This window comes from Gymnogyps californianus, chromosome 29, assembly GCF_018139145.2.
Source record: "Gymnogyps californianus isolate 813 chromosome 29, ASM1813914v2, whole genome shotgun sequence".
Lineage (NCBI taxonomy): Eukaryota > Metazoa > Chordata > Aves > Accipitriformes > Cathartidae > Gymnogyps > Gymnogyps californianus.
The window spans coordinates 358,544-374,624 of record NC_059499.1 but is presented as its reverse complement, the minus strand read 5'-3'; the positions used below and the strand labels follow the sequence as shown (position 1 = coordinate 374,624).

Genomic DNA, 16,081 nt, shown 5'->3' with positions numbered 1-16,081 from the left:
GCACCCCGCTGAGTACAGAGCAATGGGTGTGCGGGGGCAGACGTGCCCCTCGGTGGGCTCGTCGCCTCCCGCATGGCTCCCGCTCCTGCCTGGTCCTCTCTCCGCATCCCCCACCCCGGGGTGGGCTTGCACCGCAGCCCTGCCTGGTCCCTGGGTGCTGCCGGTTCGAGGCGAGGGAGGGACGTGCTGCACCCTCCCCTGCAGCTCCAGCCTCGCTCGAGGCAGGGCCAGGAGCACATTTTCTTTTCTTTCTTTTTAGTTTAAGGCAATTCCCACAAACAGCTCTTCAGCGTTGCGAAGGGTAAGCCGAATCAGCTGAAATTCTGCCCGGAGAAGGTGCTGGCGTGCCAGCAGCACCTCTGCGTGCCGCGCTGCGGGAATCGGGGACGCGGATGCCACCTCCCATCCCTGCTTCAGCCAGGCACAGGCGGAGGCAGTTGCTACCGAATTAGCTGGCTCCGGCTCCCTCTCCAGCAGACCCAGTTTGCCTCCTGCTCTGTCTAGGGCTGGGAGCAGCTGCTGGCTTAATTTTCAGCTAAAACCCAAGGTTTGGGTGGGACACGGAGCAGAGGGAGAGGAAGGAGCCGGGCAGGGTGGTGGGCTTTGCTCTTCACCACTTTGGCCCAGTGCAGGAGGTGAATGCGCTGGTCGTCCAGGATGATGAGCTGGGTGCGGTGGGGGCTGCGGGCCAGCGCGGGGCCCAGGTCACGGACGATGAAGTCCCGCTGCTGCGCGGCGGTGAAGGCAATGGTGGGGAACCGGGGGGGTGCGAGGAGCGCTGCGAGGGGCTCGTTCTGCGCCGTCACTGCCCAGAAGGTCACGTTGTGTTTGGCGTATTCATCCAGGAACCTGGCACAGGGACAGGAGGGCGGTGTCAGTCACGCCTGCCCACCCTCTGCCCGCTCCCCAGGCCCCCTGGCCCGCTGCAGTCCTCGAGCATCCCGGCCCCAGGGGATGGTACTTGACGAAGTAGTTGGCCCAGGTCTGGTGGTACTTGTCCCCTGCCTGCCCCTTCAGCGTGCCCTTCCCGCTGATGTCCCCGTTACTCTTCATCCAGGCCGGGGAGGTCCAGGGGCTGGCGTACAGCGACAGCGGCCGCCTGCTCATGGCCGAGGCTCGGTGCAGGAGGGGGATCTGCAAGAGGGGGCAGATGGACTGGCTCAGCTCCAGCTGCAGCCCCCCAAAACCACACAGCCCAGCACGGGAGGAAGGGGAGCACTCAAGGGACCTCCGTGGGGAATGGCAGCCTGCCAGCACCACCCCATGGCATGGTGCCCCGGCTCCGCACCCTGCCAGTGCCAGCCAGGATGCGCCAGGACGTGCCCCGGAGGAGGTGCCAGCTCCCACAGGCTGTCGCCATGCGCCCTGCCAGTGTGCGTGGGGCTCGGCAGCACCCGGTCACGGGGGTCCCGGCACGCACAGGAGCTCCAGCGGGAGAGGGGGCAAGGGCAGTGGCAGTGGCTTCAGCCTCCCACCTTCATCTTCACGTCCTCCTCCGCCAGCCTGAAGTGCTTCAGCTCGTAGTCGTGGGGGACGTCGTCGTAGCTGTAGGGGCGCACGGAGAAGTCGCTGCAACCCATGGGGAGCCGGATGAGGTTGTACTCAATCCCTGCGGAGCAGGAAAGGCATCAAGCAGCACCTGAGCAGGCGCCCAGGTGATGGGCGTCCCTGCAGCGGGGATGGGCGCTGCCACCTCCGGGGACCCCACGAGCCGCCCCACGCTGCCGGTGCCCTCACTGCTCACCGCTCTCAGAGAAGTAGGAGCGCAGCAGGTTGTCCTGGACCGGCTGCGACAGCCCCAGGATGTTCAGGGCAGCAGCATCGGAGAGGGACCCGCCGAAGCCCTTCACATGCTGGTACAGCGTGGAGACGTTGAGCGTCAGCAGCAGCCCTGCGAGGGAGATCCTGGCTCAGCTCACGGTGCCCGGAGGTTCTGCGGTGGCACCCACCGCCCACCCGGCTGCAGCAGGTACCTGGGGCGCGCAGGCTGCGCTGGAAGCTCCCCTCGCTGCGCTCCAGCCGCTTGCCGGCCTTGCTGCTCTCGTACTTGACGTAGGTGCCCGGGGCCGGCAGGACCACGGGGTCCAGCGTGTCGCAGTACGTGGCGTTGCAGACACACACCATGGCATCGCGGCCGAAGTACTTGGGGCTGCAGGGCCGGGCGCCTGGGGGGCACAGGCAGGGTGGGGGCAGCTGCCGGCTCGGGGACGTGTCCCTGCCAGAGCTCTCCTGCCCACCCCGGGTGCTCCCACTGCCCCCGCGCTCTGCACCCCGTCACCTCCCTGGGCACCCCAGCTCCGGTGCTGCCCCCGAGCTCCTGACCCTGTCCCAGGGCACCCCGGCGCCCAAGCCGCGCTGTCCCGTTGCCACCCCCAGAACGTCCCTGCGCTCACCTGCAGCCCAGGGCACTGCCTGCAGCAGCAGCAGCCAGCCCAGGATGCCGACAGCCCCCGTGGCCCCTCCACGTCCCCCCAGCTCCAGTGAGTCCCGGGGAGCAGAGCCTGTGAGCGGGGGCACCCTCAGCCAAGGCAGGCACGGGCGCAGGAGGGGATGAAGGGGCAGGCTGTGCTCCCCGGCTGGATCAGCACTATCTCCTCTGCCCCCACTCCTCCTTCTGCTGCCGGGGAGCTCCTGCCACACGCTCCGTCCTCCCCCCGGCAAAGACCCTCGCTTTGCAGGAAGGTGAGATGGGTCCATCCCTCCCGGGAGCCCACGGCCCACTCGCCTCTGCCCCGGCTGCTCCCCAACCTGCGCTGCCGCCAGCCCTCCTCCTCCTCCTCAGGCAGCTCCAGCCTCCCCACCTTGCCTTTACAGGGAGCCGCTTCGAGACCTCCCTCCGCAGCACACCCTCTCCCACCCCCACAGCTCCTCCTTGCTTTCCTCCCAGCCCGTACCTACTGCTGGTCTTGGACTCGGACCATCGTACGTCTCCTCGCCATGGAACCAGGGCCGGGGAACACTGGGTCCCCCTCGCCTTCTGCTGCCGTGCAAGGGCATCAGCCCCCAGAGAGGAGAGACGGGGACATCGTGCTGGCAGCTCTGGCTACGCGGAAGACCCCACCAGCACAGGGAGACGCAGCACGGGGCAGCTCTGAGAACCCACTGCAATGCCCTGAAGGAAGAGCCCATTTCTTTCTTTCGTCAGGCAGGGTCTGGATGAATCCCTGGAAGCAGAGCAGAGCCCACGAGCAGGCTCACCGGCACTGTAGGCTGTCCTGCTAATGAGCTCTAACAGCGCCTTGGGCGATTTACCCCTGCCCATCACCCCGGTTCCCCCATTCCCCCCCCCCAAGAGCTGCTGTGGCTATGCACCCAGCGTGGGGAGGGTCCAGGACCCCCAGACGAGGATGGCAAACGTGGCTGTGTGGGCCGGTGCAGCAAAAGGACCCGCCGGGTGCAGCCACACAGGAGCCGGGGCTGCTGCCATGCCCTCCCCAAGCCTTTTGCATCGCTCGCCCCACCTCAGCACGCACCATGGAAGGCAGCAGCAGTAGCAGCAAGCTGGTAAGTGCCCCAGTTGCCCCAGCACAGGCAGGGCTGCGTTCTGGCCCCCGGCAACGGCAGCCAGGGCTGCGCTGTCAAGCCAGACCCACGGAGGGGAACCTGCTGCTCCGACACCGGCTGTGCCAGGAACAGAGCTCTGTTCCTCTGTGCCTGGTGACAAACTGCTCCAGGAGCGCTCCCTGCTCCTCTGAGAGCAACCATCCCAGTCCAAAGAGCCAGGGCTGAACTGGGATGGCTCACCCGGGCACGCAGACACCGCCTGGTCCTGGTCACATCACCCAGGACGTGCCCGCTCCCGTGGACGTGCATGCACGCACCCATCACTGCAGGGACACCCTCAGCATCTCTCCGCAGGGGTGGCCCAGGGGGACAGAGAGCGGCCAGCTCCCAGCCAGTGCTCCGCCTGCCCGAGAGCATCGAACACTGGGGCTCAGAGTTTCCCTCCACAGGGTTAAATTGCTCCGTTAGCTCTCCCTCTCCGGGTGGAGCAGCCCTTCATGACTAATTTTCTCCTTTTCTGGCATACCAGATGCAGCTGTGGGGCAATTCAATTCATCAAAGTTCCTCCTACCCTCCAGTGCTGCCCTGCCACCGCTCCATGCCTCCGCCTGCCATGTGGGGCCGGGCCATGGGGTTCCCGGGCCAGCTGCCACCGGGGAAGGGGCAGACGGGGCCAGGCAGCCCCCAGTTACTCACAGGGCAAAGAGGCAGCCCCAGAAGGAAGCTCCTGGCCCTGTCCCTCTGCCCCATGGGTCTCCCACCCCCAGCCGTGACTAACATGTCAGCCGGCTGCTACACCCAGGCTAATAAGCCCCAATTTTGGGGAGGGGTTAACAGGTCAGCCCCTGCTGCCCCACAGTGATCAGCTGCCCCCTGGCCCACTGCCAGCCACCCGGGATGCCCCGTACACCCCTTTTCCGTCCCCATTTTGGGGTCCGGCTCTGCCTGCCCCCCTGCCTGGCCACGGCCCCGCAGCCGGCTTGGGTCCCTGCAGCTCCCACAGCTCCCGGGAGCAAAAACACTGCGGAGGCTGCTGGAGCTCATCCCTATCAACACTGGCTGATAAGAGCTTCCTGCTGAGCAGGAAAAGTGAGACCCAGGGGAAGGGCAACACCTCGGAGCGGAGCGGGTGGCACGGGAGATGCTGGGCAGTCCCACCAAATCCTCTCAAAGCCACTTCTTGCTGCTGCTCCCAGCACAGGGGGTTTCTCGTGGTGTTCACAGACCTGCCCCGCAGCAGGCGGAGGAGCCTGAGGGGGGTGAATTTTGTCCCTTAGCCAGGCCAGTGGGGATGGGAACGCTGGGAACGCGGAGCTAGGGCTGAGCTGCCTTTTACGGGGATCACGACTGCGAAAACATGGGTGCCAAAGCAGGAACCGGGTGCGCAGAGCCTCGATGCGGCATTGCGGCAGCAGCTCAGGCTCCAGGGTCCTGGACCTCAGCCCTGAGCAAAGGGAGACCTGGCCCTTGCTGGTGGTCACTGGTTCCAGGCCAGCTGCTGGGGGTCCCATCCTCCCAGCCCCAGCAGCCACCAGCCAGCACGCACCCCAAAATGAGCCAATGCTTTGCACAAGAATTAATGAGCCAAGCCCAACGACGCTGGGGGATTCACTCCCTCTCCATTTAACCCGGAGCTAGTTGGTCCTTCAGAGCCGAGCAGAGCACAGGGATGAGAGCACGCGTCCCAGGATGATTCAGCATCCGGCCATCAGCTTTTATTACCAGGGCCGGTAAAAGGTTAAAGAAAGTCAGTAAGTAAGAACCTGGGAAAGAAGCAGCAGGCGGAGGAGCGGTCCTGCACCTGGGCGCAGGGATGCTGGAAGCTGGATGCGGGGCTCGCTGTTGCCGCGATCCTGGAGAAATATTTCCCTCTTGTGGACAAACACAAACAGCCTCCAGGCAGGAGCGGGATGCTCCTGCCCCTCTGCCCAGCCAGCTCTCCCCCAGGACTCAGGCACCCCCTTCCCGGTGTTGCGGGGTCCCAGGGCTCCTGCCCCAGAGCAGCGTCCCGGTGGCACCGCGGTGCAGGACGTGCCAGCTTCCCAGGGTGACCCTGTCACGCACTTATCCACCACCCTGGGAACTGCCGGAGCCGGCGCTGGGCTGTGCCCGGCCCACGCAGCATCGCTGCTGTCAGCCCTGACAGCATCCCCGGGGCCGCATCCCGCCCACCTCAACCCGGCTCAGCCCTGGCCTCCCGTCCTCACCCTGCCTGCAATCGTGACCTCCCTGCCCTAATCCTCTGCTCAGCACACCCTCCGAGCTCCCTCCTTCCTGGGTGCGCCCGCACTTGGCACCCACTCCTGGCCCCGTGCCCGCTTGCTCAAGCTGCCCCAGCTCCGTGGCGGGTGCTGAGCCCCTAAGTGCACCCCGAGCCTCCTCATCGCAGCGGGGACCGCTCTGCCCTGTCCCCACAGGGGACGGTGCACCCCATTGCAGGGCCGCTGCAGCCTGGCCAGCATCCCTCTCCCTGCAAAGCCCCCGGAGAAGCTCGCAGAGGCCCCGACTCCATCCAGAGCCGGCTCGTACCCTGAACCCACCGTGCTGCGATGCTCCTGGAGCTGGTTCTGCCTCCAGCTCCGACCTCGAGGAGCACCCTGCACCCTGCGCTGGGCGAGATGCGATCTACGCATCCCCCCCAGCCCAGCATCAGGCTGCACAAGATGCAATCCATGCACCCCCCCAGCCCAGCATCAGGCTGCGAGTAGCTCCAGCTTGGCAGAAAAAGCACGGAAAGCTGAAGCTTGGCCACAATCCCTGCCCAGGGCTTCCACTAAGGTGGGCGTCCAGGCGCTTCGCCCCAACTCCTGCTCCAGACCCAGAGCATCTGCGTGCAGGGTAAGTCCTGAGGTGCCTGCCAGTTCCTAAACATGCCCACAAAGGCAGCGGGAGAGCACCCGGGCTCGGCTCATCCCGCTTGAACCTGGGAGCAGACAGGTACCCGGAGCATCTCCCTGGCAGGGTAAGCCCCAGCGGGAGTTGGGGGGGGGGAGAGCAGCAGGGGTGGGCAGGGAGAGCGGCCGCTCTGCGCTGCTTTTGGGACTCCCACGGGCTCTGTGCCCGGGTGGCACCCAGCCACGGTACCCGGGAGCAGGGGAGGGACCTGAACGTTTCACTTCCAGCCACAGACATAGAGGCAGCATCAGCATTTAATGTCAGAGCAGCAGCAAACAGCGTTCACAGCCTGTGGGATCTCCACCCCGAGGGGCACCGGTGCTCCCGGCCCTTCTACACACGCATGGTGCTCCCCGGCCCGGCTCACTCCTCCAGCTCGCCTGAGCGCTCGGCTCCGTCACGGTGCAGATGGCAGGGAGCCGCCTCCTCCGTGCTCCCAGGCCTGAGCCCGTGGGCAGCGTGGGGCTGCTCTCCTGGCCCGGCTCGGTTCGGCCCCTGGTCAGCCCTGGGCATCCCAGCCCCATCACTGCTGCTGCCACAGGTAGGTCTGGATGGAGCTGGCCGGAGCCACAGCTGCGATGAGGCCAACCGTATCAGCCAGGCCGAAGGTGATGTTCTGCGGGGACCTGGAGGGCGAGGAGCAGCGGGGTCAGACCTGCAGCGGCTCCCGAGCACCAGCGGCGCACAAGGCCCAGCAGAATGAACCACACACACACATACGCGTGGCCCGGCAGGACGGGGTCCCATGCTCGCAGGCCGGGCTGCATCACTCACCGGTTCAGAACCACCACCACCACGGTGCCGTCGGGGCGCAGGAAAGCTGTGTACTCCAGTTCTGTCTTCTTGGACTCTTTGGAGGCGACGAGCCCCACGCGCTGGGAGCCCTCAGGGATGAACTTACTGCACGGGCATGAGCAAGAAGCAACCCCAGGAAGGGAGTCAGACCCCCGAAGAGCTCCTCTCCCAACAAACCTGCCCTGTTCCCCTCCCAACAAGCTGCTACTGCAACCATGGAGCTGGAGCCCGGGCAGCTGAGAGCATGTCGGGGGGCCCCGACCCACCTGAAGTGCCCCATGTGGTAGAACATGGGCTGCTTGTAGAAGATGCCTTCGCTGGTGTCCACGATGATGGGGCTGTCCACGTAGTTCTTGACCCAGTTGGGACCCCCCTCCAGGTCCAGGGCCAGGTTCCAGTCGGTCCAGCCAACCACAAAGTGGTTCAGGTTCTGCAACAGGACAGCCCAGACATCTGCCCAAGGAGTGGGGCGCTGACGGGAGAGGGAGCGTGCCGGCAGCCCTCTCCGGGGCCAGCCGCGCAGGGTGACGCAGGGCCCTCACCGTCAGGATGCTGTGGCTGTACTGGTTCCCCCGCTCCCAGCAGCCCAGGATCACGTCCCTCTCCCAGAAATGGGCCCCGATACACGCCTCCGTGGCCAGGATGAAGTAGTCGGGGAAGAGCTCGTGAGTGGGCACCACCGTGTCCTGTATGGGACCGATGAAGTCCAGGTACCAGTGGATGCCGATGCCGTGGATGTAGCGAGCTGCCTCTTCATCTTCCAGGACCTAGCAGGGCGAAAAGTCGGCCACCACCAGGTCCCGTGGGGCAGAGCGCCAGCACCCCAGCTCCCACGCTGCAGGACGGAGCGGCCGAGCCCTCCGCCGGGATGTGCTGCGCCACCGGGACTGGGGCTCTGTCCCGGCTCGCCGTGCTAGCGGACCCCACAGCCGCACGCACCACTTTGGCCCAGTGCGGGAGGTGGAGCCGGTTGTCGTCCAGGATGATGAGCTGGACATCGCGGTGGGAGCTGTTGGCCAGCGCGGGGCCCAGGTCCCGTGCGATGAAGTCCCGCTGGTGCTCGGCCGTGAAGCCCAGGCACTGGAAGGGATAGTTGTTGATCAGCCCGGCCGTGGGCTCGTTCTCCGCCGTCACTGCCCAGAAGGTCAGGTTGTGCTTGGCGTATTCGTCCAGGAACCTGGGCGCAGGGGAGGGGTGAGCCATGGGGGTCTCCCCACTGCTGAGGATCCCCTGAGTATCTCCCCCGAGTATCTCCCCCCTCCCCAGGCGCTCCTTACCGCACGAAGTAGTTGGCCCAGGTCTTGTGGTACTTGTCCCTGCCTGCCCCTTCAGCGTGCCCTTCCCCACAAAGGACTCGCTGGTCTTCATCCAGGCCGGGGAGGTCCAGGGGCTGGCGTACAGCGACAGCGGCCGCTTGCTCATGGCCGAGGCTCGGTGCAGGAGGGGGATCTGCAGGAGGGGACAGAGGGGGACCACCTGAGCTGAGTCCCTGTGCCCCCCCGCACATCCCACCCCGCTCCCTCCCACCGCTCGCCTTCAGCTTCGTGTCCTCGTCTCGCAGGCTGAAGTGGGCGAGCTCGTAGTCGAAGGGAACGTCGTCGTAGGTGTAGGCATGGAGGGAGAAGTCGCAGCTGGCCATAGGGAGCCGGACAAGGTTGTACTCCAGCCCTGCCAGGCACAGTGGGGTGGGACAGGCAGAGGCGGGCAGTGGAACAGGAGGTCTCCGAGCCCTGCCGGCATCCAGGCAGAGGCCCACAGGGTCCCCATCACCATCCCTCCCGTGATGTTCTCACCTTCCTCAGAGAAGTACGAGCGCAGGAGGTGATCCTGGGCTGTTTCTGGCAGGGAAAAGATGTTCGTGGCAGCCGCATCGGTGATGGAGCCGCCGAAACCCTTCACCTTCTGGTACCGCTGTGTCGTGTCGACGGTCAGGACAAGATCTGCAGGGAGGGAAGCCAGTGTGACGGTGGGTCGCAGGCAGGGTCCAGCCCCTCTCTGCCGGCCACAGCGGGTACCTGGGGCATGCAGGCTGCGCTGGAAGCTCCCCTCGCTGCGCTCCAGCCGCTTGCCGGCCTTGCTGCTCTCGTACTTGATGTAGGTGCCCGGGGCCGGCAGGACCACGGGGTCCAGCGTGTCGCAGTACGTGGCGTTGCAGACACACACCATGGCATCGCGGCCGAAGTACTTGGGGCTGCAGGGCCGGGCGCCTGGGGGGCACAGGCAGGGTGGGGGCAGCTGCCGGCTCGGGGACGCGTCCCTGCCAGAGCTCTCCTGCCCGCTCTGGGTGCTCCCACTGCCCTGCGCTCTGCACCCCGTCACCTCCCTGGGCACCCCAGCTCCGGCGCTGCCCCCAGCCCCCCCACCCCGCTGCCGCCCCACGCTCACCTGCAGCCCGGTGCACGGCCTGCAGCAGCAGCAGCAGCAGCAGCCGCCAGCCCAGGGCACCGGTGGCCCCCATGGCCCCTCCACGTCCCCCGGCGGGTCCCGGGGTGCAGGGCCTGTGAGCAGCAGCACCGTCAAAGCCTCCCGTCCCGCTGGCACCCCGAGCCGGTCCCGGCCGCGCTCGCTGCCCAGCCTCCCCCGCAGCACCGGGCCCGCTGCCGGCCTCGCCTTTAAGGGCGCCCGGGCTTCCCGTTCCGCCCACGCCCGGGGCGCCGGTGCAAGAGCGGCACCAGCACTGGGCGAGCCGGGCCCCGGTTGGGCAAGACAGCTGGCGCGGGCCTTACCCCCACGACGGTAACGGGGCCGGGGAGCCGGGGGAGCCGCACGGGCGGCGGGGCCGTTCACCCCCCCACGTCGCCCCCGGCACCGCCCCGCTTGGGCAACGCGCTGGCGTCCCCCGCTCCGCCCGGCCCCGCGCCGGTACCGGCCGTCCCCGGCTGCCGCCCCGCGCCTACGGACCCCCCCCCCCGCCGCGGGGACGCAGGCGGCCGGCGCCCCGCCGCTCACGTGATCAGTCAGCTGACCCGCTACGCCCCGCCCCTTCCCCCCGTTCCTCGGCGCCACCGGCCCCACGGCCCCGGGCGGGCGGCGACCACCTTTATTCGGTCTCTAGCGAGGGGCAGCGCGGCTGCGAGCGCCGCGGGACCGGCCCCGCAACGCGTCCCCGGGCGCAGCCGGGCGCGGGGACCCCCGGGGCGGGCGGCGGGGAGGGGACGGGGGGGGACACCGGGCAGGAGACAGGCACGGCCAGCGCAAGGGACCGGGAACCGGGCACGGCCGGTGTGGGGACGGGGCTGAGGGGCTGGACAGGGGACAGGCACGGCTGGCATGGGGGACAGGGCAGGGGACAGGCACAGCCGGCGCAGGGGACAGGGCAGGGGACAGGCACGGCTGGCGTGGGGGACAGGCACGGCTGGCGCAGGGGACAGGGCAGGGGACAGGCATGGCCAGCGCAGGGGGGGGACAGGGCAGGGACCGGGCACGGCCATCCCAGGGTGGAGGCACGGCTGGCACAGGGGACAGGGCAGGGACCGGGCACGGCCATCCCAGCGTGGAGGCACGGCTGGCACAAGGGGACAGGGCAGGGACCGGGCACGGCCAGCGCAGGGGACAGGCATGGCCATCTCGGCCCCCCAGCCGACACCGCAGGGGACCAGCCCCTCGCCCTGGCCCCGCCTGGGGAAGGGGCCCAGAAGAGGCCCCAGGGCAGCGGCAACGTCCGAGCAATGTCCGAGGGTCCTGGCCCAGAGCAGGACCCCCCCCTTCTCCGCACCGGGGCCCTGGGAGCGTCCCTGCGGAGGCTGCGCCATGGGTGGGGGTGCGCTGTCAGAGGACGCTCTCCTTGCAGGTCCCGCTGAGGCTCCGTGGGCGGCTGCGCTCCAGCCGGCGGGCGGACAGGAGCCGTCGCAGGGACGAGGTGGAGCTCAGGTCCCCGCAGCTCTGCAGGTGGATGCCTTCGTGGGGCTGCTCCGCTCCCGGCCAGGCGTTCCAGGGAACCTGCAACCCCGGGGGGGACAGGCTGCAGCCGCGCGGCCGGCACCCCTGCCCATGGCACCCCTGCCCATGGCACCCCTGCCCATGGCACCCCGTGCTCCCCCTGCCCCACCCGCAGCCGAGCGGGCACGCAGGGCAGGAGGGCAGGGATGGCGGAGGTGTGCATCACGCGCATACAAGGTCATTAAGGACGGGCTCGTTCCCATCAGGGCCTCCCGGGCTGCGCAATGTCTCCAGTATCCCGTAAGCCGAGGCCGGGACATCCCAGCGACTGCCTCCGGGCTGTGGTGACTCAGGGGCAAAGCCAAAGCCGTTGTGACATGCATGATTTTCCCACTCGTGGCTACGGTGGGGACCAAGGGGAAGGGGCTGCCACGCCAAGAAGGGCTGGGCAAGGACAGTGCCGCAGGAAGGAGGCTCTGCCTGCAGCCCCTGCCTGCAGCTAGGGTGCCAACACCATGGGGTGCATGGCAGGGGAACGGAGACCCTGGAAGGGCCAGCGTGGAGGTGCTGGTGGGGACTGGAGGGAGGGAGAGGGTGTGGATGGGGGTCCCTGGGAAAGAGGAGCTGCCCCTGTCCCCTGGGGCACCGTGGCTGCCGGAGCCCACCTGCTTGTGCCCCTGGGAGCTGTGCCCGGGCACCTCCATGCCGGCTGCCGGGCTGCGCTTGGGTCTCTGCAGGAACCTGGCCACCAGCCCGCGGGTACCCCGGCAGACCTTGAGGTCCCCCAGGGAGCGGGTCGTCGTCTTCGACAGCTGCTGCGTCACCTTCTTGGAGGGCAGCAGCTTGCTCTTTCCCGCCGAGCCGGCCCGGAGCAGCGGGGGGGAGTCACAGTGTGAACGGTGGAGCAGGCAGGCCTCTGAGCACAGCCCTGCGGAGAGTCCGCTGTCAGATGCCAGGACGCTGCTCCTGACGGGACCTGTGCCCACAGCCCCTGGGGGTCCTGCTGTCTCCCCTCCCCAGCCAGCGGGAGCGGTACCACCGGGGGGTCTCCATCATCCCAGCCCCAATGGGGTGAGCCCAGTCCCCAAAGGGCTACAGAAACACTCCCCCCACCTCTTTGTACGTCCCAGTACATCCCAGTGCCCTGACCTGTATCCGCAGAGGAGTTGGACACGATGTCCTCCAGTGCTTTGGTATAAAGTACTTCCCTGAAATCTGCTGGGAGCAGAAAGAGCACTCAGGCTTTGGCAGCAACCGGCACCGCTGTGTGGACCCCCAGCACCAGCCCAGGCAGCACGGCCCCCCTGGCACCCCTCTCCTCCCGACCCAGCAGACCCCGCCTGCTCCCCCCATTCACCTGGCACAACCACCCGCCTCAGACCGGCTGTAATCCCACCTAGCCACGGAGAAACGCGGCCAAAACCTGCGGCGCATCCTGGCTGCACCAGACAGACGCTGCCGCGCGCACATCCCCATCCCAGCAGCCGTTGCCACCTACCAGCATGGCCGGCTGTCAGGACGCCGGGATCACTGTGCGACCTCACGAGCAATCGTTGGCTCAACCCCGGGGCCGGCGACGAGGGGCAGGAGGTCTCGCTGTTACGCCGCGGGTGGCAGAGGTGCCCGGCGCCGGGTCCCGCAGAGCGGCCGCCTCCGCGCCCCTGCAGCGAGCCCTTCTCCTTGAGCCGCACCTCGGGGAAGCAGGGGCCGACGCAGCGGGCCAGCCCCTCCAGGCGATTGCAGCTGTGGGTGACGGCTCCCCCCACCAAGATGCCGTCGTGGCTGGGTTCCGCCGTGGAGCAGGAGTAGGAGCGCTCCCCCCGCACCCGGGGCTGAGGCGACTCCTCAAAGGGCCCCTGCAAGCCCAGCGTGGGGCTGCGCGTGTGGTGGCTGCACTGCACGCAGTCCACGCTCAGGCAGTAGTCCGCACGGCTGCGCTGGATGGAGCGGAAGAGGACGTAGTCGACGGAGCGCATGGAGCCCTGCAGCTCCAGCAGGCACGAGTCCTCCGAGGGGCTGCTGTCCCCAGGGATGTCCATGATCTCAGACATGATCAGGGACCCGCTGTCCATGGACACTGCAAGGAGCGGAGCGGGCGTGAGTGAAGAGCTGCCGGGAAGGGCCGGTCCCCCCCGCGGGCCCCTCTCCCGTCCCGCCGATGCTCCAGCCCGAGGTGTGCCGATGGGGCACGCTCACCTTCTCCGCTGAGCACGATGGAGGGGACGCGGTCGCAGGTGCAAGCGTGCGAGCCGTCTGTCAGCTGCGAGTCAAACAGGGTGGCCTGCGGGACGGGGCGGTCAGGGCACAGGCAGAGCAGGAGCCCAGCCCTGCCTGGCCACCCCCTGCCCGCAGCCCCCCCCCGTCTCCCACCTGGCTGTCTCCTCGCAGCCCCATCACTGTCTCGTAGGAAGGGGGGAAGTCGGTTGGGTAGAGGGGCACGGGGCTGTCCATGGAGCCGTTGTAGGTGATGCTGCGGAGGCAAGAGCGGAAAAGCCACGTCGGGTGGGACAAGCCCTGCTTGGGGGCAACCAGGCCCCCCGCTCCTGCACCACAGTGGCCCCGCTCCACCAGCCTTGCTCCCAGCCGGCTACCTCTGCGCGTCGGTCTCGGAGCTGCAGGTGTACTCGGGCGGGTAGTAGGGGGGTGGCGGCACCGGGGGCACGAACTCCTCAAAGTCCATCATGCTCTGCAGAAAGGTGTCGGGGGGGGACGTGCATTCCAGCGTCACGGAGCTCAAGCGCTGGGGGACCAGCTGCCGGGAAAGGGGAGGAGGGAGAGCTGGGACCCCCTGCCCAGAGATCCAGCAAGGGATGTGTGTCCCGGGCCTTAATCCGCACCTGGCTGGGGCCAGGTCCTGCCCTTGCACCCTGGGGGCCCCCAGCCTGGGAGCGCTGCTCCCCAGCCCTGTCTGCTCCTGGACCAGGGCTGGGACTCACCACATGGACAATGTCGAGGGAGAAGATCTGGATGCAGCACACAACAGCAGAGAGTGTGCAGATGATGGTGGAGAAGACGGTCAAGCCGCAGACACTGAAGAGGAGGTCCTGGGGAGGAGCGGGGTGAGCTGCGGACGCCCACAGAGCATGGCGGGGTGCGCAGCCGCTCCCCAGGGAGCCCTTGCCCCCCCTGGGTCCCCCACCTTGAGTGCCACACGGATGCTCCGGCAGTTGGGGTTGGGGAACATGGTCAGCATCTCACTCTGCCGGCTGCAGGAGGCGGGCGGGGGCTCCGAGCGGGCCTGGCAGCAGACACATGAGTCCCTCTCCTGGGGACAAGGAACACCGTGACGCCGTGCTCTCCCCCAAGAGCCACCGGCGCGTTCCACCACCAGACCCCTGCTCCACAGCTCCCCGTGTCCCCAGGGCCCTGCAGCCAGGGGCGAGCTGCGCTCAGTTGCCCGGGCGCACTGCGGCAGCCCCCGACCAGCCTCACCCTCTCGCAGGCCTCCAGGGACTTCACCAGCTGCGCGTTCTGGCAGGACAGGATGGACCCGGCGAGGCTCAGCATGACGCCCAGCACTGACAGCAGCGTGAAGAAGGTGATCTGCAGCGGGGAGGAGAGGGGCTGCCAGCCAGGCCCGGCTGCGTAGCAGGCAGCCGACGCCTGCGGCTGCATGTCCGGGGGCACGTGGGGCTGCTCGGCCCCCTCACGCTGCCCTTCCCATCCTGGCCCCCCGCCTGCGGAGGGGGCTCCCCCCAACACCTACCACCAGGGTGAGCGGCCGCTTCCAGGAGACGATGCCGACGAGCCCGGACAGCGCCAGCTGCAGACGCACAAGCCCGGGGATGAGGATGGGGAGGGGTCTCTGCCAGGCAGTGGGGCCCAGAGCAGCCCCCCGGCCCTTGGGCAGAGCCCCCCGAGCCCTCCAGGCCCGAAGCCCGCCCAGGAGCAGCAGGGCCGTAGGGGCAGCCCCGGTGCCGCAAGCTGGGAGAAACTGCTGATTCAGGGCACTGGAGAGCCTGGGGACTGCGGGCAGCTCCGTGCCGGACAGCGAACCCGGGCCAGGATCCATGCCGCAGGGTCACCGCGGGGGACCCGGGGTCTGCCAGGGTCCTGCCCTCACCCCACGTATGCAGCAGGCAGAGCACCCCGCCGCTTGGCTCGGGAGCAGGGCAGGGCTGCCCGGTCCCCCGCCCCGTCACCGCTGCAGCACCCCACGCACCCCTCCCTGCCTGCGGCTGCACAAACCTGCTCAGGGTTTGTCCAGAAGCGTGTCACCTCAACACACGTACCCTGGATAGCCTCCCCCACCGCTCTGGGGGTCCCCATCCCTCACAGAGTCACCCTGGGGGAACCCTTGGGATTCTCCCACAATGCACCGCGGCAGCCACGGGCAGAGGGTGGGGGAGCAGCGGGGCTACACTCCCCTGGGACCGGCGGCAAATTCAGCATCCAGGGAGCTGGCAGAGCAGGTCTGTGCCGGACCCCTCCCCGCGCTGCCCTGGCCCCAGACTCACCGAGAAGCCGGCCCAGGATGGGCAGGAGTGCCGGATCTTGGTGGAGGGCGTGATGGTGGCCGCCACCAGGCTGAAGGTGACGATCAGGATGCCCAGGATCACTTGGATGAAGCCCAGCACCAGCAGGATCTGCAGCCAGGTCCGCTGGACGCGGAGGTGGGTGAGGCTGCGAGACGTGCGGCCGGTCAGCGAGCGGCTGGAGTCGCTGGGGGAGGGCATGGCTGCCCCGGGCAGCGAGCGGGGGCAGCCGGCCCCAGAGCCCCGGGGCAGCCGGCGGCAGGGCGCCAGGACGGGGCCGGCCCGGGGGAAGCAGGAACGGATGCTCTGCGGGAACGGGCCGGGCTCCACCTTTCGCCTCCTGGAGGATGCTGACGGCGGCTCTTCCCTGCCCCCCCCGGGAGGGATGCTCGGGGCAGCGCCCACGGCCACGCGGGACCCGGGGCCGCCAGAAGCTCCGCGGGATGTCCTGGGAACAGAACCAGCCTCACCGGTACCTTCGCATCCCGGCCGCAGAGCCGGCCTAGAGCTCCCGGCCGGAGGCAGAACGCGGC

At 68.3% G+C, this 16,081-nt stretch overlaps 3 protein-coding genes across 3 annotated transcripts; all 3 read right to left on the bottom strand.

The window, feature by feature from the left end:
• Nucleotides 1-524: 524 nt before the first annotated feature.
• Nucleotides 525-5,015, bottom strand: LOC127026885 (lysosomal acid glucosylceramidase-like). Its single transcript, XM_050912179.1, is given in 8 exon segments — nt 525-849; nt 962-1,134; nt 1,476-1,609; nt 1,745-1,891; nt 1,974-2,165; nt 2,394-2,501; nt 3,764-3,796; nt 4,841-5,015. Coding segments are annotated over 8 exon segments (1,287 nt in total).
• Nucleotides 5,016-6,641: 1,626 nt separating this feature from the next.
• Nucleotides 6,642-9,706, bottom strand: GBA1 (glucosylceramidase beta 1). Its single transcript, XM_050912268.1, is given in 10 exon segments — nt 6,642-7,025; nt 7,174-7,299; nt 7,461-7,624; nt 7,737-7,961; nt 8,134-8,371; nt 8,472-8,505; nt 8,508-8,643; nt 8,729-8,862; nt 9,210-9,401; nt 9,580-9,706. Coding segments are annotated over 10 exon segments (1,425 nt in total). The 5' UTR covers nt 9,653-9,706; the 3' UTR covers nt 6,642-6,922.
• Nucleotides 9,707-10,491: 785 nt separating this feature from the next.
• On the bottom strand, nt 10,492-15,749 carry ENTREP3 (endosomal transmembrane epsin interactor 3). The gene is made up of 12 exons (XM_050912375.1): nt 15,531-15,749; nt 14,780-14,836; nt 14,506-14,616; nt 14,213-14,338; nt 14,010-14,117; nt 13,665-13,825; nt 13,444-13,543; nt 13,270-13,354; nt 12,572-13,150; nt 12,223-12,288; nt 11,739-12,001; nt 10,492-11,133 (listed from the first exon to the last, which is right to left on the bottom strand). The coding sequence occupies exons 1-12, from the start codon at nt 15,747-15,749 to the stop codon at nt 10,963-10,965; spliced, it is 2,046 nt and encodes a 681-aa protein (XP_050768332.1). The 3' UTR covers nt 10,492-10,962.
• Between the last annotated feature and the right edge of the window lie 332 nt (nt 15,750-16,081).

What these genes read in the sequence shown, in the direction of transcription:
- ENTREP3 (XM_050912375.1), bottom strand. Translation starts at nt 15,749, where the DNA reads ATGCCCTCCCCCAGCGACTCCAGCCGCTCGCTGACCGGCCGCACGTCT. An exon ending in AGCGGCCGCTCACCCTGGTG is followed by an intron (nt 14,617 to 14,779) that starts GTAGGTGTTGGG and finishes TCCCCGCTGCAG; the next exon opens with ATCACCTTCTTCACGCTGCT. An exon ending in CCCTCGACATTGTCCATGTG is followed by an intron (nt 13,826 to 14,009) that starts GTGAGTCCCAGC and finishes CTTTCCCGGCAG; the next exon opens with CTGGTCCCCCAGCGCTTGAG.